General features: G+C 45.7%; 1 protein-coding gene across 1 annotated transcript; it reads right to left on the reverse strand.

Moving 5' to 3' along the window:
- Nucleotides 1–12,407: 12,407 nt before the first annotated feature.
- PRF1 (perforin 1) lies at nucleotides 12,408–17,984 on the reverse strand. Its single transcript, XM_043981117.1, has 2 exons — nucleotides 17,294–17,984; nucleotides 12,408–15,345 (listed from the first exon to the last, which is right to left on the reverse strand). Exons 1-2 carry the CDS (start codon nucleotides 17,860–17,862, stop codon nucleotides 14,217–14,219), a joined length of 1,698 nt encoding a protein of 565 aa, XP_043837052.1. The 5' UTR covers nucleotides 17,863–17,984; the 3' UTR covers nucleotides 12,408–14,216.
- Nucleotides 17,985–21,853: the final 3,869 nt, after the last annotated feature.

Consider the following 21,853-nt stretch of genomic DNA (forward strand, 5'->3'; position numbering starts at 1 on the left):
TGATGATGATGAAGGGCTTGTAGTTTTCTGCCTCTGATGGATTCAGATCCCCGTCTTCTCTTAAGGCACACCCCCAAGCCCACAAGAAACATGAATTTCCTGTGAGTCACGTCAAGCAGTTATCTCTTGGCCGGGTCCATTCAGTTTCACTTTGCCACGTCATCTCTTTGCTCTTCTTTGCCTGCTCCTCTTCTCCCTTCATTCCCTTTGTAATTCAGCATCTCCCCATTGTGAGTGAATGAGCTCTGGTGCATGGGCCTGGGAGGAGCCCTTCAGAAGACTTAGGCTTCATTGCAGGCCTTGAAGGAAGTCACTGTATGACCCTGGGCAAGTGCTTCAACTTCTCTTTGCCCCTAGTGACTCTCTAAGACTGGGAGTTGGAGGGGCAGCTAGGTGGTGCAGTGGATAAAGAACGGGCCTTGATTCAGGAGGACCTGAGTTCAAATCTGAACTCAGATACCTGACACTAGCTGTGTGACCCTGGGCAAGTCCCTCTATTGCTCTGTGCCCATAGTGACTCTCTAAGCCTGGAGTTAGAGCCGTGCTGAAACTATACTGCTTCACCAATGAACCCAGAGGTCTAGTTCCTTCTTCCTCCCCCACCCCCACTTCTTTTTTTTTTTTTTTTAGTGAGGCAATGGGGGTTAAGTGACTTGCCCAGGGTCACACAGCTAGTAAGTGTTAAGTGTCTGAGGCCGGATTTGAACTCAGGTACTCCTGACTCCAGGGCCGGTGCTTTATCCACTGCGCCACCTAGCTGCCCCATTTTTTTTTTCTTTATAGAGAAAGTCACTAGCAAAATCAAGTCAACAACATTTGTTCAATGCTGACAGTGCCAAGGCAGAAAGACAGTGCCTACCCTTAAAGAGCTTACATTCCAATGGAAAGAAAGCAGTTATCCCTTGCACATCATGACTTTCCCAGTCATAGTTTCTGATAAATCTCAGGTTGGGATAAAAAATTAAATGGGAATATTTGGGGAGTTTGTGGAAGCCATAGGTGGCACAGAAAAAGTTTAGAAACTTAGAAATGCAGAAGAGATCTGTATAGTGTTACATAATGCCAACATGTTTTATCTTTTAATGCCATAATTATACACAATTTCTTTTCTGGCACAAAGGGAGGCCAAAAACTTTGCATGGATTTTCTAGCTTGTGGAGATGCTGCACCCCTCCCCCCTCCCCCAGATGTGGAAGGAATATAACTAAACATAAAAAAGAAGTTGAAAAGCAGTCCTTTGTTATGGCATAAAACATGGTCACTCAACAAGCACTTATTAACCACCTACTGTATTCCAGGAAGGCCTTAAGGTCTTCCAAGTACCTTCCAAACATTTGTAAGGGATACAAGTATCATAGCTACATGTCACATAGCTAGTATTAGTGTCAGAGTTGGGATTTGAACCCTATTCTTTCTACTTTTTCCACTGTACCCTAATATCTCCAACCCAAGAAGCATTGATTAAACACCTTCTGTGTGCAAGGTATTTTGTTAGGCACTGGGGTGCCAACAAAAGGAAGAACCATTGATGGACTGGAAGTCCCAAGGCTTGTGTTCAAATCCCCATGAGCCTGTATGAGTCAATCAGGTCCCTTTTCTTGGCCCAATGACCTGGGATGGGTGTATGGGGCTACAGATGGGCCAAACAAAGCTCTGGACCCCGGATCCCGCGATCCTGCAGTCTGTCCCTGCCCTCACTCCCAGGGGCCTTGGACCACTTACAACCCAGGCATACAGCTCAGCCTGGGAAGAGAGGGGAATGTCTGGATTGTGGCAGAGGTCGAGGCGTGGACTGCTCTGTCCCCCATCCCGCTAGGCTGTTTCCTGTTTCTTTTCTCCTCTCCCCAATGTGCCTGAGCCCCAGCTCTAGCTGGCTGAACTTTTTCCAAAGGGAGGCTGGCAGCTTTCTTGGCAGAGGGTGAGTGTGTAGCTCCCTGCCCCCATCTGGGGCTATCCTGGGGACGGTTTACCCAGAGGGGAGTCAGTGTCACAGGCTGTGGCCTGTATCAAAGGGAATCAACAGAAGGAATCATAGATCCCGAGCTGGAAGGGGTCTTGACATTATTAGTGCCTTCTCCAATGGCCAGATCTTACAGATGAGGAAACTAAGGCTAGAGAGGTATGATGACTTGCCCAAGGTCACATAGCTAAGAGGCAGCAGAGTTGAGATTTGAATCCAGGTCCTTTGATTCCAAAGCAAGCATTCTTTTCATTGTAACACACTATCACTCTATATTGAGAGTCTATGTATATGTGTGGGATAGGTAGGTGGCACTGGGCCTGGAGTCAGGAAGACCTGAGTTAAAATCTGGCCTCCTGGGGAATCTAGGTGGCACAGTGGATAAAGCACCAGCCCTGGATTCAGGAGTACCTGAGTTCAAATCTGGCCTCAGACACTTGATACTTACTAGCTATGTGACCCTGGGCAAGTCACTTAACCCCTATTTGCCTCAGTTTTCTCATCTGTAAAATGAGCTGGAGGGGGGGTGGCTAGGTGGCACAGTGGATAAAGCACCGGCCCTGGATTCAGGAGTTCCTGAGTTCAAATCTGGCCTCAGACACTTGACACTTACTAGCTGTGTGACCTTGGGCAAGTCACTTAACCCCCACTGCCCCGCAAAAAACAAAAACAAAAACAAAAACAAAAAAAATGAGCTGGAGAACGAAATGGCAAAACTACTCCAGTATCTCTGCCAAGAAAACCCAAATGGGGTCGTGAAGAGTTGATCACAACTGAAAAAAAAAGACTAAATGTATATAGTAGAAAGTCAGCCCAAAGATCTGGTGCTGAATAACAGGGGTAACATAGACCCTCCCCTCCAGAAGCTTACAGTATCATAGGGGTAATTACAATGTGTCCACAGATAAAGATACAAGGGAGAATATGCAGAGCTGTAACCAGGGAGGGGCGACTGGGCCTTTGTCTCAGGGGGCTGGACTTGAGCAGGAGCTTCCTACCCATTCCCCTCACCCTCTTCCCCACCATGGACCAGTTTTCCAAGTGGTGGCATCAATCTACTCCCCTGCCTTCATTCCCTGTCCTTAGGTCTTACATTTTGCTTTTCTCTGTTGAAGGTGCCTGTTGCTCCAGGTGCAGTTTGTGTTCCTTGTTCCTAGCACAAAAATTCTTGGTTCATAGAGAGAACAGGTAGGGACCTTAGATGGCAAACCCCTCATTTTATAGATGAGGAAACTGAGGCCAGGGGAGGACTGATTTTTAAGCACTGATTTTAAATATGGACGTCGTTCCCTAAGCTCTAGAGAAGCTGTAGGGACAGTAATAGCTTGTTCTAGAGACCGCGTTCAGCGTCAGATCACTGTTTAAAAGGGGATTGTGTCATTTCCAGGGAGGCACATTTTAATCCAGTCTAATGAAGAGCTTCCTAATTCTTTAAGCAGCCTGGAAATGGAATATGTTGCCTCATGAGGTAATGAGCTCCCTGTCTCTAGAGGTCTTCAAGAGCTGGCTGAATGATTACCAGCTGGGCCTTTTGTAGAGCTCAGTACTTCAGCGGGAGGCAGGGCCAGCGGACCTCCTCGGGCCTGTCTATTTTTTCAAGATGCTTCTTGAAGGGACAGGAAGATACTCAGAGCTCGAAGGAATGTTTTAGCTCTGAATCAAGGCTCCCGTGAAGAGGCAGAGGTGAGGAGGAAGGGGCTGCAGTCCAGGCAGATGGGGACAGACTGGATGACCTCACAACAGCAGGAAGAGGCAGGATGAAATCAGAGAGCCGTGAGTTCTGATCGGTGTCAGAGCCAGGAACCAAACCCAGGTCTTCTGAGGCCAAGCTGAAAGCTTCTTTTAATCCTTCCCTTTGCCTCCCCTATCTGATTTGGAGGGAGTTCTCTTCAAGCTCAGGGCAGTTGGGTGACACAGTAGATAGAACTTGGGGCCCAGAGTCAGGAGGATCTCAGTTCAAATCTGGCCACAGGCACTTACTAGTTATGTGACCCTGGGTAAGTCACTTCACCCTGTTTGCCTCAGTTTCCTCATCTGTCAAATGAGCTGGAGAAGGAAATGGCAAACCACTCCAGTATCTTTGCCAAGAAAACCCCAAATGGAGCCACAAAGAGTCAGACATGACTGAAATGACTAAAAAACCACGAAAAGTCTTCAAGCCTCCTCCAGACAAGCACTGTTGGGCCCATCTTGGATCTCCTCTATCCACCAGCAGTAGATCTGGCCTTCACGGATCTTCTGGGACTGGCTGAGTAGGAGTTAATGGTAGTAGTGGTGGGTGTATGTGTCTCTTGAAGAACAGGGAGGCAGGAACAGGAGGAGGGGAGAGAGTCCTTGACTAGGTCTAATTAAAGACAACTGCCCAGATCTGCACAATCCCATTGGGCCCTGGGGGAGACTCAGTCCTTTGATGGGCTCTCTGGAAGTGGACTTGGATGCTTGGACATCCACGTAGGCCCATCCCACTCCATCCCTGCCTCTTGTCCCCGGCCTTCCTGGCAGTGGATGAGAGGGCCAGGCCGTGCTGGGAGTCCCTGTGGAGAACTGGATGGGCAAAGACAGGCCCTCTGGGTAATCTGGAAAGGTGTTTTTCAGCCGCCCTTCCTAGCGGGTGCTTATAGGATGGTTGGTTCCTTGAGAGTGGAAAAAGCATGGATTTTAAATCAGGGGCCCTGGGTTTAACTCCCAGGCTTCTTACTAGCCATGGGACCTTGGGCAAGGCCCTTCAATCTGCTTCTCCACCTCCTGGGCTATAAAAGGAGAGGGAAGGCTGGCACCCTTTCAGAAGATCAGTGATGAAGCACGTGACCCACCTGATGAGAGACATGATGGATTCAAGATGCCGAGTGAGACATATATTCTTGCACATGGAAAATGTGGGGATTTAATTGCTTGACTGTGTTTTTCCCCCTTTTCCAAATGGGATGGGGTGGAAGGAAGAGAAATGCTCGTTAACTGAAAAAAAAATTAAAAGAAATTGAAGGGGTTGGACTAGACAAGGGGCTGTTAACCATTTTTTGTGTGTGTGTCCCAGACCCCCTGGGCAGTCTTCAGAATCCCACAGGTCCCTTTTTACAATCATGTCTTGAAATGCACAACACCAAACACTTGGGACTACAAAGGAAGCCAATGAACTGGGCTACAGTTAGCAGACTGTCTTTCCAATGCATGTTTACTGGCCTCCTAAAGCTGACCCACACAAGTCTGGTTAAGAACCCTGGACTGGATGATCTGGGGTCTTTCTCATGCTCATAATATTCTATGTATTCTAAAGATACTTCTGCTTTAATGTTCTCCATTTGCACTTTAGCGTTCTGTGTTCTATTTTCTAGGCTTCTTTCCAGCATCAACATTTCATGTCTTAGGTTCCTTACAGCTTTGACATTCTAGATATGTTCTAAGGTTTCTTTTAGCTGTAATATTCCACATTCTAAGGTTCCCTTCAGCTCTGACATTTTATGTATATTCTAATGTGTCATTCGTCTCTGACATCCTATGTTCTAAGGTTCCCTCTAGCTGTAACATTTTATGTTCTAAGCTTCTCTCCAGCTGTAACATTATATGTCCTAAGGTTTCCTCTAGCTCTGACATCCTATGTTCTAAGGTTCCCTCTAGCTGTAACATTTTATGTTCTAAGCTTCTCTCCAGCTGTAACATTATATGTCCTAAGGTTTCTTCTAGCTCTGACATCCTATGTTCTAAGGTTCCCTCTAGCTGTAACATTTTATGTTCTAAGCTTCTCTCCAGCTGTAACATTATATGTCCTAAGGTTTCTTCTAGCTCTGACATCCTGTGCTCTAAGGTTCCCTCTAGCTGTAACATTTTATGTTCTAAGCTTCTCTCCAGCTGTAACATTATATGTCCTAAGGTTTCTTCTAGCTCTGACATCCTATGCTCTAAGGTTCCCTCCAACTGTAACATGCTATGTCCTAAGGTTTCCTGCAGACCTGACGTTCTGTGTCTCTAAATGTTGGATGATGATGAAGACAGCTAACTGTGCTGGGAGTTGGGACCAGGATTCTAGTCCCATCTCTGCTCTGTGTGACCTTGGGTAAAGCATTTCCCCTTCTAGGTCTTCAGTTGCCCTAGCTGGAAAATGAGGGAACTCAACGTTTTCTAAGGTCCCTTCTAGCTGTGATACTTGATGATTTGGGCCAGTGTTTTGTTTCTTTCCCTCCCCTAATTCTGAGTCGCCCAAATTTGTCTCTCAGTGAGTCCTACAGAGTAGAACCTCAGGTCAGTGAGCATAACCAACTCAATTTCTGGTATCTGTGTGGTTTGTCTAGACCTTACCTCAAAGCCTTGGCTGGGGAAAGGGAATATTCCCAGCTGCTCCCCTAGAAAGGAAGAAAGGAATGAACATTCCATTCCTGGACTCCCCTCCTTGGCACAGAGTCTTTGAGAGGAGGTGGGGGAAGCTCATGGTGGGTGTAGAAGCCTGGAGAGGTTATCTCATTGTCTTTGTGATTAATCAGACAGTCCAAATAGAATGGGAGGCATAGGGGCCTGGGTGGTGTGGTATAAGAGAGACCTTAGAGATCGTCTGTTTAAATCCCTTTGGTTTACAGATGAAGAAACTGAGGTCCAGAGAGGTACAATGATTTACTCAAGGTCATTTGGCTAGTAAATGCTGGAGTCAGGATTGAACTCAGGTCCCCCTTTTCTAAGTTTGGTTCACTTTCCATTCATTCTGATGTGCAGAAGCTGTGACCATAGGCTAGTTCCTTCAACTGTCTGGGTCCCAGCTTCCTTATCTGTAAATGGGGAAACACTAGTATTTTATGCCTCCTAAGGTCTGCTGGGAGAAGAACACACCATGGACAGGAGGGTCTTGGCTCAGGCCCTCTCCTGATGCCTGGCTGCCAGTTGGTGGTGATGCTTCCATGAATTTCAGATTCGAAGAACCTCAGAGTCAGGAAGACCATCCTAGTCCAACTTGTAAGGGACCAAGGACTCCCCGACAATTTCCCCAACACATGGTCATCCTGTCCCTGTTTGAAGACCTCAGTGAGGGGAGAACCCCTGACCTCTTGAGATGGCCCATCCCACCCAGGGAAGGCTCTGATCATTAGGAATTTCTTCCTGATAGTGAGCCTAAATCTGTCTCTGAACAACTCTACCCCTTGCCCAAGCCAAGTCTTGACTCTGGCCACTGAATGAGTCATAATCTCGCTCACAGATAAAACCTTGATCCCAAGAAGAAAACTGAGCCCACCCCCAAACTTAGCCCCTGACCCTTAGCCAGGTTTTATTTGTCACAGGGGAGGGTCTCACCTGGAAGGGGGTGGTGCAGAGGAATGGATTTAAATAACTAAAGTCTCCCCCAAAAGCATCACTAAATCATATTTCATATTTTATGTTGTAAATGATATAATTTGTTTTATTTCTTAAAGGAAATTGACCCTCCACATGGGGGTATAGGGCTAGTGTCTTGAACTGAGCTGAACCCAGAGAATACATCATTTTTACCATTCCCCATTATGGTTATGATTATTATGATAATAACTGCTCCTTACCACAAAGACTCATCTTTTTAATACCCATCTTCTTCTGGTGTTCTGTCATTGGTTTTGCTGCTGCCCCCTAAGGACCATGGGACTTTTCCATCTGACTTGTAGCCGAAGCCTTCCTCATTAGAATATGAGCTTTTTTGTTTTTGTTTTTTTGTTTTTTTGATTTTTATTTTATTTGATTTTATTTTTTAGAATATGAGCTTTTTAACATTTGGGACCATGTGACTTTTTACATCTTCAGTGTCTGGCAATAGTAGGTGCTCTTTAAATGCATCATTCATTTGTTCAGTCATTCATGCTCCCTGGCTTCAAAGTCAGCTCGGGAAGGAGGCAATGGGAGAAGCGGAGCTGGACATTCGCTTATCTGACTTAGCCCTGGAGGGGTTTGTGTGGATTGTGTAAGCTCGGCGTGAGTCACCGGTGTGATTTGGCGGACCAGAAGCTACTGTCATCCTGGCTTGGCTTGGAGCGTGGCCGGGAACAAGGAGGAGGCGATGGTCCCTCTGTTCTGGGGTCAGACCACAACCGGAGGATTAGGTTCAGCTCTGAGCTTCTCCTTTTAGGAAGAACATTAATGAGCTGGAGTGCATCCAAAGGACTGCTACCCCAGTGGCCTCACAATCATGCCTTACAAGGAATGTCTGAAGGCCCTGGGAATGTTGTAAGCTGGGGAAGATAAGGCTGGAGTGGAGAGAAAAGGGGAACATTCCCAGGGTTCAGAGGCCTGTCATGGGGAGGGGGGAGGAGGAGGGATGTTCTGCCTGGGAGTGGGGGTGGCAGCTTGGTGCAATCTATAAAATACTGGCCTTGGAACGAAGGAAATAAACAAGCATTTATTAGGCACTGACTGTGCACTAAGTTCCAGAAATGCAATACAAACAAAGACAGGTCCTGCCCTCAAGGAGCTTACAGAATGCAGCACCCCAAAGGGAGAAGAATTGTGGGGACACCAGGGTGGGGGAAGGTTTTGAAGTCCAGAACATCTGGGAAAGGTCAGGGAGGGGAATGAAGGCAGGCCAGACTGGGCCCCTCTATCAAATGGAGGCTTCTCATGGGACTCAACCATAAGAAAAAGTGGGGGTGATACTCCAGGGTGAGCAGGCCTCTGGGTGGTAGGCTGGTTTTAAGTCCAGTCATTAATAGGTCAGGGAGGGAAGATCCGGAAAGACCTTGGAATCAGGAAGCCCTGAGGTCAAAGTCCCTCCCAGACACTTTCATCTCCCAGCTTTGGTGTTCTCATCTGTAAAGTGGAGATAACAATGGCACCTGGGCCTGTTGTAAGGCTCAAATGAGTTAAGGTAGATGCGGACTAATATTACAGGTGAGCTCTGCTCAGACAGAAGAACATCAGTCAATGCCTCATTTCCATCTGCTGCCTCCTTCTGCTTCCTCCTCTGACCTTTCCTTTAACCAAGCCTTCCCTGCTTCCCAAGATAACCTGTTCTTAGTAAGGATTGTGGGGGGGTGGCGCGGAGAAAATTCCCCTGGGCCTCAGGCATAGATGAACGGATCAATGAAAAAGCATTTATTGAGGTCTTGCTCTTAGAACTGTGTTAAGCTCTCAGGATACAAACAGGAAATTGAGCAGGTCCCTACTCTTTTTTTTTTTTTTTTTTTGCGGGGCAATGGAGGTTAAGTGACTTGCCCAGAGTCACACAGCTAGTAAGTGTCAAGTATCTGAAGCAGGATTTGAACTCAGGTCCTCCTGACTCCAGGGCCGGTGCTTTATCCACTGTGCCACCTAGCTGCCCCAGGTCCCTACTCTTAACAATAATAATAGTTAACATTTATAGAGCAATTTGCAAAGTGCTTTACAAATACTGTCTCATTCGATCCTTATAATAACCCTAGGAAGTAGGTACTATTATTATCCTCAGTTTACAGATGAGGAAACTGAGGCAGACAGATGTTAAGTGACTTGTCCAGGGTCACAAAGCTAGTCAGTTGTCTGAAGTCAGATTTGAACTCTGGTCTTCCTCCTAACTATAGGCCCAACACTCTTATCTCCTAGGTCTTTCCTAGGTCAAAGGGTGGAGATGATGTGCAGGGGAGAATTTACTTGCAGTCAAAACTTTTCCTTCTCAGTGTGGGTATTGCCTGTCTCTGAGCTGGCATGGGCCGAGCTAGAGCTTTGGAGACCTAATTGTCTCTGGCTCCAGCGCTGATCCTGCTCCCACCGGAGCAGGCCTCGGGCACTGAACCATTGTCTCCTTTAGCTCAGACCCTATCTGGCTCCTCTGGTCTCACCAGGTCTGATGGGCTGTCCCAGAAATGCTTTGAAGATCAGGGCTGGGCTCTAGGTTGCTATTAGTAGACAAGTGTGCATATAAAGCATCCTTGCTTGCTTGCTCGGATCCAAGCACCATAATCAGGGCAGGAGCCTGAGAGCCCTGACCACCTTGCCCCACCCTAGCCAGCTCCATGGGAGCACTTGGCTGAGGGCAGTGAGGCCCAGCCCATAGGCAGACTTTGGTCTCCAGAGCTGGTCACTTGGGATCTTTCACCCACAATCCAGGGTGATAGAGGGGTCTGGGGCTTTTATTTTTGGAGAGGCAAAGCTCACACTCAGTTAATACTTGAAGGGAGAAATGAGAGATCACTTGTAAAATGAGACGATTGGAGAAGGTGACCTGAGGTCCTTCCCGACTCTGGCACTTGATGTTCCAAGACCTCTCCAGGTGCTAACTCTTATGAGATCATGGGGGAGAACATTTGTGGAGAAAGGTTTGAACTCAATCAAGATAGAGAGTCACAGACTTTAGAGCATCAGTGAATCTAGGGATTCCAAGAGATGGAGGTGGGGATGAGATGAATGTATTCCAAGAGTGGGTAGGCGGCCTGTGTGCACAAGAAGTAGCAGATGGGGATGGCATCTGTTACATGTGAAGGAGTGCAATGTGCAGTAAGCCTGGCAGGGTTAGTGAGGGAAAGTCTATGAAGGGCTTTAAACATCAAACAGAGAAACTGATATTTTTGGGGGAGCAAGAAGGAGCCCCTGTAGCTTCTTGAGCTGGGGAGTGATGTGGCATAGCTCCATTTCAGAAATATTAACTTGTCATCTTAGTGGAGGATGGATTGGAAAGGGGAGAGACTAGAGGCAGGGAGACCAATGGTTTGTTGTTGTGGCCACAGACCCTCAGATGTCTAAGATGGTGGAACCACTTGCTCTAAGAGCTTCAAAGAGACCGCAGTGATCATCTGGTTTAACCTCAATAGAGGGAGTAATTGTGAGCTCCACCGGTGGGGGCTTGGAGTCCCACTGGGCTGTCTGATGAGAGAGGGAACTCCTGAGGAAGTTAGATCAGAACCCATAGGTCACCACCATCCATAAGCTTTGAAAAAAATAATAATTGGATCAGGGGCATGTGTGTGTGTGTGTGTGTGTGTGTGTGTGTGTGAATGAGTACATTTTTTGTGTTCTTAAAGAAACTTGTCTGGAGCTTGTGACAGGGGGATGATGGATTTGGAGTCAAGAGCCTGGGGTTGGAGTCCCAGGACTAACATTCACTAGCTATGTGACCCTTGGCAAGTCCCTTCTCCCATCTGAGCCTCAGTTTCTTCATCTAATGGGGAGATGATCCACATGTCCCTTCTAAGCCCTATTATCACCAGGGGTCACAGAAGGAGTCCATTTAGACAGAAAGACTGGGAATGGGGGATAATAATAGCATCTACTTCCCAGGATTGTTGTAAGAATCAAATGATATTAAAAAAAGGTAAAGAAAAATATTTGTAAAATAGTGATAATAATAAGTGATGATAATTGCCTCATAGGGTTGGGTTTTTTGTTTTTTGGGAAAGATCTGTGATTTCACTGGTGTAGGAAATTCCCTCCAACCAGAGCAGATCAGAGACTGTCCTGCAACTTAGCATTTTGGGGTTAAGTGACTTGTTTAAGGCTGCACAGCCATTATGTGTCAGAGGCCCAGTCTGAATCCAAGTCACTCTGATTGCTTCTCTATTATTCTCATTACTACTAGTTTATACTTCCCAGGGTTGTGATAAGGCTAAAAATGAAACCATGTCTGGAAAGTACTTTTCAAACTAGAAAGTACCATATACATGTGTTGTTGTTATTATTATTATTCCAGCCTCAGATCACTTAACCCTCATCACTCTGAAAAAAAAAATTAATTAAAGACTAAATAACCTTTTTTTTTTCTTTTGGGGAAATGAGGATTAAGTGACTTGCCCAGGGTCACACAGCTAGTAAGTGTCAAGTGTCTGAGGCCACATTTGAACTCAGGTCCTCCTGACAGCTAGGTGGTACAGTGGATAAAGCACGACCCAATTAAACTCCAAATTGGAAATATTAACAATTGAAGGTGAGATTAATAAAACTGAATGTAAGAAAACAATTGAATTAATAAATAAAACTAGAAGTTGATTTAATGAAAAATCAATAAAATAGATGAACTATTATTGGTTAATATGATTTTTAAAAAGAGAAAAGAAAACCAAATTACTAGCATCAAAAATAAAAAAAGTGAATATATCACTAATAAAGATGAAACCAAAGCAATTATTTGGAGTTATTTTGCCCAACTATATGCCAATAAATGTAACTATTTAAGTGAAATGGAAGAATATTTACAAAAATATAAACTGTTTAGGTTAACAGAATAGGAAATAGAATATCTAAATAATCCTATTTTAGAAAAAGAAATTGAACATATCATAAATTAGCTTCCTAAGGAAAAAAAATCAAGACCAGATAGACAGACGAGTTAATTCTCCCCCAACTTATTCCAATATTAAATTATGTGGAATAGTAGGCAAAGAAGGAGTCCTACCAAACTCCTTTTATGAAATAAATATGGTGCTGATACCCAAACCAGGAAGAGCAAAAAGAGAAAGAAAATTATTGACCAATTTCATTAATTAATATGGATGCAATAATTCTAAATAAAATAGTAGCCAGGAAACTACAATAATATAGCACAGAGATTATATGTGGTGAACAAGTGGGATTTACATGAAGAATGCAGGCTTGCTTTAACATAAGGAAAACATATCAATCTTTCCTCTTGCGGTCCGTTCAGATGCAGTGAGATTCAAGTTATCAGCCTCTCCTCCGTTTTGTTTCTATGAACTTCTACTTTCTCACTCTTGATAATGGAAGATGATTCTCCCTAACCTGCCTTTCCCTTTCCCTCCCTTTCCACTCTTCTTTGAAGTTTATCAAGGCACGGTAGAACTATTCCCAGTCTTTCTGTCTAAATGGATTCCCTCTGTGACCCCTGGTGATAATAGGGCTTAGAAGGGACATGTGGATCATCTCCTCATATTAGAGCAGAAGCAGTTAGTTTATTCTTGTTTAGATTTTCATGATTGTCTCACTGGAGGTTTTTAAGCAAAGGATGAATGCCCGATTTTCAGGAATGTTGTGAGACATGCTTTGGATTAGATGGTCTAGGAGTCCATTTCCGGTGCTGGTAATCTCTGATATGCAATCGCTTGAAATGGTTTAGGTGTGGAGGCAGGGGGGTTGCATGTATGACCTCTCAATGCCAGTGAGTTTTGTTTTTTTCTGGAGCAGGCACTGTTTTGGTGCACTTAGTAGGTACTGAAAAAAATGTTGATTGAACGGAATGTCTCTTGAAAGCAGAGGAATCAGAAACTGTGACAATGCTATTGTTTTGGGTGTGTTCAGGCAAGTCAATCAATGGGTCAAAAACATTTTAAAGCACCTACTCTGTGCTAGGCATTGTTTTAGGAGCTGGGTACACAGAGACAAAAAATAAAACAGTCCCTGATCTTGAGAAACTTACATTCAATGGAGTGGCTAATTAATTATTCAAGGCCAAAAAAGTAATGAGCCAAATAGATATCAGCTATAATCAGAGCAGGGTAACTGGAGCATTGGCCAAGGACCGCAACTTTAAAGAATGCAGAAAGCCCTTGATGTCCTTTAGCCTTAAAAGCAACGGTGCTTAGTGTCCAGTTAGCTAGAATAATTCACTAAAACAGGAAGATACTAGGTAGCGAGCACCCTCCCTGCTCCCCATTCTGCTCCATGGGTATGCAGTGCCCCATTGAATGAAGTCATACTTTCTGGGGCTTGCTCTGGGCACAAAAATTCCTAGGTATGGCTCTGAATGAGCATTTGATCTTCCTCCTATTTTTTTTTGTGAGGCAATTGGGGTTAAGTGACTTGCCCAGGGTCACACAGCTAGTAAGTGTCAAGTATCTGAGGCCAGATTTGAACTCAGGTCCTCCTGAATCCAGGGCTGGTGCTTTATCCACTGTGCCACCTAGCTGCCCCTTCCTCCTATTTTCTAACCCAAATGTGCAGGGTTCTGGTCTTAGCATAAGCTCACCCCTTTCCAATGGGGATTACCCATTCCAGTAGAATCTATTTTGCTGCTCTCTCAAAGGAAGACCTGCCCCCCCCCATTGCCATCCTACCAGGATCTGGATTGGATGAGGCTTAATTGGAGGATAAAATTTTATGTTAAAATAGATGATTAGGATTATTAAAGAAGTAAAATACTGAATGCAAGGCTGTATAGGACCTTAGAAATCATCTGGTCCAACACACTCATTCCAAAAATGAGGAAACTCAGACTCAGAGAGGTTAAGTGATTTGTTCAAAGTAACTCAAGTAGTAAGGAAAAGAACCTGTGAACCCAGGTCTCCTCTCACTCCAGACTCACTCCTCCCCCATTGTACCACACAGCTTTCTAGTCTATTATGGCTGGAAAACAACCCTCTCCCTGCCATTTACCCTCTTCTTGGGTCTTTTACCACACAGCTCCACTCCGATTTCCTGCTGGCTCCCCAAGAGCTCCACGAGGGGCATAGTCCAGACATTTGTTCCCTGTGAGATGGGGAGAGCACGTCACTTGGTAATGGAACCTCAGGGCACCATGATTGAAGTGACAATTCTCCCATTGTCCTCCTGCCACTGGTGAATGGTCACAAGAGCCCAGAAGGTCATCATCCCAGCCGTGGTCTGCATCCCACACCTGTATCCTCAAGGGTCCCCCAGTCGTCAGCTGCATGGTCCCAAAGTCCAGCTTCATCTTCCACGTGGGATTGTTGTTGTTCCACACCACAGGGGTCCTCAGCTCCTTGTTTCCAAAGAAGGCCTTGATGTAGGCATCAGTGGCTGTGATGTAATCTCCCCCCAGGTGCCTGGCACTGATGTTAGTTACCTCTAGATGGGCCAGCCCCCTCTCCCTGGGACAGCAGTCACCATTGGTGAAGGTGGATGCTTGGCACACACAGTGGCACGGATCCTTGGGGTTTTTCTTCTGCCCTGGAGGGCACGGCTTGTTACAATTCTGCCACCTCGCCCTGCTGTTCACATAGTGGCTCACAGCCTGCCTTAGCTCCTCCCTCCAGGGATTCTTGGGTACCAGGAGGAAGTGCAGGGGCTCCAGGGTATAGGCCAACAGTCCGGGCTTACTGGGGAGTGTGTTCATCCATTCTGAGAACTTCTCAACCCCATCCTGATCTGAGAAGAGCAGTTCAGATGTGCCCCCGCTCACACTCCCTCCTTCCACCTCCACTTTGCGTTCGCTGTAGGTGTTGTGGAAGGAGCCCCGAATGTTGTGTTTCTTCATCTCCTCCTCACACTTCTTGACATCTGAAGAGGCAATGGCCTTACCCACAGTCACGGCTGCCTCCACTTGGAGGCAGGTGCTCACGTCGTTGGCCTTGAGCCCATCCAGAGCCAACTCGCAGGTACGAAGGGCAGTGATATCTGTGGCCCTCCCCCCTAGCTTCACGGACTTGAGAAAGTGGGTGCCGTAATTGGAGATGAACCGATGGTAGTCGGCACTAGTGGATGTGTTGAACTTGTGGGGCAGAGCCTTAACAGCCTGAAGGAACTCTTGATTCAGGGGGGGTTTCTCTACCAGGTGGAATCTGTGAGTGGAAAGAAAACCATCAGGGAATCTTGGATATAGAAATGACCAGGGGATTGCATAACATAGTCTCATAGAGCTAGAACTAAGAAGGGACCTCAATCGTCATCAAACCAAATTCCCTTCTCCTTTTTATAGATGAGGAAACTGAGCCCCAGAGTAGAGAAATAGTTTATCCAAGGTCACACATGTAGTAATTGGCAGGGCAGGATTCCAACTCTGGTCCTCAATCCAGGTTCAGAGCTCCTTCTACTAGTCCATGCTTAAAGGTCTTCTCTTCCTGCTCGTATAGTCCCCTCTGGTGTGGGCCAAGTAGCACTGGACTTAGAGCAGAGAACCTGGGTTCAAATTCCTACTTTGATATTTTAGTTACCAGTGAGTCTTTGGGAAAGTTATTTCTCCCCTCTGAGCCTCCTTTCCTCATTTATTAAACGATGAAGCTGGACTACATTGTCTCTAAGGTTCCTTCCAGTTCTGAATCACCTTGCGATTCTAGGATGCCCCCAAATGGTCCATTGGCCCCTGCTGGGTCACCATGAGGGTGGGGAACTCATTATTCCTCTGTGAAATTCATACCCCTTTTGGACAGCTCCAATTGTTAGGAGGGTTTGGGTTTTGGTTTACATTGAGACAATATCACATTCCTATAACTTCTCTGCCCCTTTACTTTTCTAGGTTTTCCCTGTGGGTCTAAATAGAACAAACATATTCCCTCTATTCACATGGTTTTTATACGACTCTTCAAATACTTGGAAATGGTGACTATGGGAAATCTTCTTTTCTCCAGATTAAAAAGAAAATCACTTTTTTCAACTGTTTTCTTTTCATCGTTTGTGGGCCTTCCCATCCTGGTTGTCTTTTTCTGGGTATTTTCCAGTTTGTCACTGTCCTCTCTAAGATGTGGTATCTAGAATAGCAGTAGATGAGATCTGACCAGGGTAGAGGACAATAGCATTATCACTTCCATTTTTCTGGACACTTTGTTGATGTTCAGACATTTTTCAGTTGTGTCCAACTGTCTGTGTCCCCATTAGGGGTTTTCTTGGCAAAGATACTGGAGTGCTTTGCCATTTCCTTCTCTATTCTGGACACCAATGCGGTCTCAAATCTAACTAGCTTTTTGAGGCTGCCATGTCATAGGGTCATTGATTTAGAGCTGGGAAGGACCTTAGATGCTATCGAGTCCCACCCCTTTATTGGAGAGAGAATTTCTAGCTTCACAGAGGTTGTGACTGGCCAGGGTCACACAGTTAAGTATCTGAGGAGGAGTTTCAATGCAGGTCTTCCTGACTCGAAGTTACTGAAACTGCTATACACACATGCCTCTTACTATTCAATTCAATTCAACAGACATTCGTTACATGTAGGGGTCCGTACCGGGCATCGGGGAAATGCAGAGCTATTTGACACAGCCCATGATATCATAGAGTCAAAGATCTCAAAGGAGGAACATGGGGAGAAAAGGGGGATCTTGCAAACTTTAGCTCTGGGGGCTCATCTTACTGTTTCCACTCTTGAATTTCTCTGCTGAATGGAATTGCTAAAATTCCTCCCCTCCCACCTCCAGGATCAACAGCTGTATTTTGTTTCCTTCAGTAGACTATGAGCGCATTGAGAACCTGGACTGCCTTCTCCTTTCTTTGCACCCTCAGTGCACATAGTAACTATTTAATAAATGCTTATTGACTGACTTAGCCCTCTGCTTGGCATATGGTACTTCAAAAATTGTCCTTCCTTCCTCCCTCCTTCCTTCCCTCCCTCTCTCTCTCCCTCCCTCCCACCTTCCCTGCTTCCTTGTGTCAAACATCCAAAGGCTATCTGTTTGAGTGGCAGCTGCTGGCTCTCATTTTGAAGATGTTCCCTGGCCTGTGCTTAGTGGTCCTTGTTCCTTTTACTCCGTGGCTTCTCCCCTGAGCAGCCTGTCCCTCTCCTTCTCCCAACCCTCCTACCTGTAGTAAAGACACCGCACCGATTCGATGGTGAAGCTATACTTGTCCTTGTGGGTCTTTGCGGCTGCAAAGTTCGCTGCCTCAGAATGGGCCCCAGCCACAGACATTTGGACATTGACGCCTGGCTTGGGCACGACTTCCAGGCCCACCTTCCAGTCATTCTGGATCTTCTTGGCCGCCTCAGCAGCCACTTCCACAACAGAGGTGGCCTCGTTCTTGGCTATGTCCCGATTGCACTCAGCACCCTGGCTGTGCCAGTCCGTGATGGCCAAGGGAAGACGCTGGAGCTTGCCCTCCTGAAGATCATTGTGGCACAGGGTACAGGTGCCATCCGGACGCTCAAATCTGTGGGTATTCACAGGGAAGTAGCCCGTTCGGCGGAGGGTGGTGACATCCACACCCTCCCCGGCCAGATTCCAGCCTGGCACAAAGTCCTGTTGTTGGCGGCACTCCGAACGGGTGGCCGTCCGGCAGGGGGCCGGTGTGGGCTGGGGCAGCTGGAAGAGGGTGAGCAGACGAAAGAGGAGGACGAGGAGGGAGGAGGCAGAGGAGGAAGAGGACCAGGCCATCTTGGCTTCAGATAGGAATGAGGCTGTGAAGAAGCTAGAAATCCAGGGGTGTGGGAGTGGCTCTTTTGTCTGCTGTGTGAGGACAGCTAGCTCATGACCAGAGGTTCCATCTGGAGGGATGAGCTTTTTGGTCTGTGGGATGGGAACCTGCGGTGGGAACATGGGAAAGTCAGGTGCTTTGTTACTTTGTAATTGCATAATGTAAAACTCTGAAATGAGATCAGTACTGGTGCCCGTGTGTGTAAATGACATTTGGCAATCAGACCTTTGCTCCCCGCTCTGCTTATACCCCTGTTCTCACAGCTCAACAGAGCTGTCAGCTGCTTGGGGAATCAGCCAAATGGCTTTGGGTAACTGTCTCCAGCCCTTAAGGCAGATGGAGTGCTGAAATCATGGCTGCTGCCTAGGGGATTCAAACATGGATGGGGACCTTCCAAACATGCGGAGGGTGTCACAAAGAAGAGGGTTTAGAAAGAGCCCTGGGCTTGAAGTCAAAAGATGGGTTAAAGTCCTAATTCTGGCCCTTGCTTTTGACCTTGGCAAGTAACTTTACCTTTCTCGGCCTCAGTTTCCCATCTCTATCAAATGAAGGAATTAGCCTTGATAGACTCTATCATTGCCAGCTCTTATCATCCAATGAATTTGTGACAGGTTCTCATTGATCCCAGCTGGCAGAACTGGGAACAATGTGTAGAAGGTGTGATGAAACATATTTCAGCTCCATATAAGGAAGGGCTAGATTTCTAACAGTTGGAGTTGTCCCTGAATGGATCAGATTGTCTCAAGAAGTGGCTGGAAATCTTCAAAGTCCAATGCTGAGATTTCATGATTTTATGAGAAGGGACTTTGTTTTGGGAAGGGGCCTGGGCAAATGGGGAAAGCCAACGCTTTGGAAAGGAAACAGTCTTAAATAGTAATTTTGGCACCAAGGACTAGCAGCTCAAAGCATACCCTAGCTGGGGCAAACAGCATGAATTGGGCCATCTGGCCAATCTTGTAATTCATGAAGTGAAAATAATATAAGAAGTAACTAAGACAAATTGAGGGGAGTGAGAGGGGAATTTAGTTACTATAGTGACTTCCAGCTATTCGAGGCGAGTCTGTTAAAGTTTTCAAACTCTTTACATTTTGATGCCCTAATACAAATCCCTACTTGTCCCACCCTAGGTATGGCCCTGGGAGGGAGGCAGAGGCTTGTGGAAATGACACATAAGGGAATGCCTCTTGACTTGGGGATCCAGAATGGGTAAGAGCAGTTTTATGGAATCCTAGAACCTCAGAGCTGCAAGGAACCAGAGATCCGACCTAGTCTAACACATGTCTGACTAAGACAACAACTCATAGATAACACAGGTAGGACCATCCTCAAGGAAATTTATGGCACAGTTCATTAATTCATTAGACCCTTATTAAGTGCTTCCTATTTTCTGACTACTGACCCTGGCCCTGGGGGAGAGAAAGTGGAGTCAAGGGAAAGGGGTTCTAAGACTGACTGTGCTTCTGCTGCCTGAATGATCTGAGCCTTGATCACTCCCTTGATTTCCTTTAGGACTAGACCAGATGATCTTGAAGATCCCTTTCATCTCCAAAGCTTTTGATCCCACGAAGGCTTAGCCAAGACTCAATCTCCTGTCCTCAAGGAGTTTATGGTCTAGGAAGGGAATAAGATTCAAACACAAATCCCTACAACACAGTATATTATATGATAAGTACTTTTTAGTGGGGACTGAACCCGTGATTTCCTAAGTGTAGGGAGTAGTAAGAAACCCCTCTCGGGGGCAGCTAGGTGGCACAGTGGATAAATAACCAGCCCTAGATTCAGGAGGACCTGAGTTCAAATCCAGCCTCAGACACTTGACACTTACTAGCTGTGTGACCCTGGGCAAGTCACTTAACCCTTATTGCCCCACAAAAAAATTAAATTAAATTAAAAAAAAAAGAAACCCCTTTCTACCACCGACCTGGTAAACAAACTCCCTCTAATCAGACAGATTGGCAAATGTCCTGCAATGCGATCTCAGAGAACGCTGCGGTGCTCTAACTCTCTAGTCTTAGAAAACTGCTGGAGGCCACTGAGAAGTTTAGTCAGTGGGTCGGCAAGTATTTAAGCACTTACTTTTTTTGCCAGGAATTGTGCCAAGCTTGTAGATACAAGGAAAAGCAAATGACGACAACAACAACAAAAAACCAAACTCCCCCAAACCCAAACCAAAACATCACTGTCCCTGCCCTCAGGAAGCTTACCTTCTAATGGGGAAGACACTGCCTAGGTACAAGATAGATGCAGAGCATGTGGAAGGTAGTAATGTCTTAGAGCAGACACTAACAGTTGTCGGAGTGGGAAAGGTCTCCTGCAGAAGGGAAGGGAAGAAGCAGAGCTGAGCAGGGAGAGCATCCCAGGGGTGTGGAGCAGCTACTGCAAAGACTGAGAGATAGATGGGACATGGGTCACATTTCCAAACCAGCAAGTTGGTGAGGCTGGATTGTGAGAACTCATTGTGGGGGGCAATGTGTGAGAAGGTTGGGAAAATAGGAAGGGGGAAGATGGGAAGAACCCCGGGTGCCAAACAAATGACTGCCTATTTGATCCACAGAGTTGAGCGAGGGCAGGAATATGAGATAAGGCGGGTTTTCTCTGTGCATAGCTCTCATATGTGTCTGGTCTGGCCCTGGTGTCCTCAGCTGCCCAGCCCACTGCCTTTTCTCCAGACATATCCTAGAGCCATACCCTTGGGCCCTGCTGGGTGATAGAGGCCATGGGGATGCCACACAGGTGTTGCCTTCCATGGGAGTCCCCATTAGAAATAAAGAATACAAGTCACTCCCATTTCTGCAGGCTTTGAGATTTGTTTCACAGAACCTTCTCCTTCCTATCAGTTGAGTTCAATTTTTTTCCTTTCATAAATAGAAATGGGAGACTCTTGTCTTGGGTAACAAGTGAATAGAGTGCTGGTTTGGGGGTCAAGAAGATCTGAGTTCAAATTCTGCCTTTGATATTTACCTAGCTGTGTGGTCCTGGACAAATCACTCAACTACCCTGTCTCAGTTTCCTCATCTGTATAATGGAGTTAATAATAGCATCTACCTCACAGGGTTTTTATGAGGATCAGATGAGAAAATATATGCAAAAGCCCTTTGCAAAACATTAAAGCAATCTATAAATACTATTAATTCTTGCTATGGAGGCTACTGCTGTTTCTGCTGCTGCTACTGCTACTACTTCAACTTCTTCTACTACTACTACTGCTTCTACTACTACTACTTCTGCTGCTGCTGCTGCTACTACTGCTTCTACTACTACTACTTCTGCTGCTGCTGCTACTACTACTACTTCTACTTCTACTACTACTTCTTTTTTTTAAATCATAAAAGTATTTTATTATTTTCCAGTTACGTGTGAAGATAGTTTTCAACATTTGTTCCAAGATTTTTAGTTCCAAAATTTTCTCCCTCCCCCCTTTCCTCCCCCCTCCCCAAGACAGAAAGCAATATAATATAGGTTATATATGTACAATTACATTAAGCATATTTCTGCATTAGTCATGTTGTGAAAGAAGAATCAGAACAAAAGGGAAAAACCTCAAAAAAACCCCCCAAAGTAGAAACATTTTGGTTCAATCTGCATTTAGAATCCACAGTTCTTTTTTTCTGGATGTGGAGAACATTTTCCATCATGAGTTCTTTGGAATTTGTCTTGAATCACTGAGAAGAGTTAAGTCTATCACAGTTGATCATCACACAATGTTGCTATTACTGTGTACAATGTTCTCCTGGTTCTGCTCACTTCATTCAGCATCAGTCCACTTAAGTCTTTCCAGGTTTTTCTGAAATCTGCCTGCTTCTACTACTACTTCTGCTGCTGCTGCTACTACTACTACTACTACTACTACTACTACTACTACTACTACTACTACTACTACTCAGGAACAGCTAGTAATTAACAGCACAAGAGTTTGAACCCAGAGCTTCTGATTTCAAGGCTATACAGTAT

Source organism: Dromiciops gliroides, chromosome 2 (genome assembly GCF_019393635.1).
Source record: "Dromiciops gliroides isolate mDroGli1 chromosome 2, mDroGli1.pri, whole genome shotgun sequence".
NCBI classification, from domain to species: domain Eukaryota; kingdom Metazoa; phylum Chordata; class Mammalia; order Microbiotheria; family Microbiotheriidae; genus Dromiciops; species Dromiciops gliroides.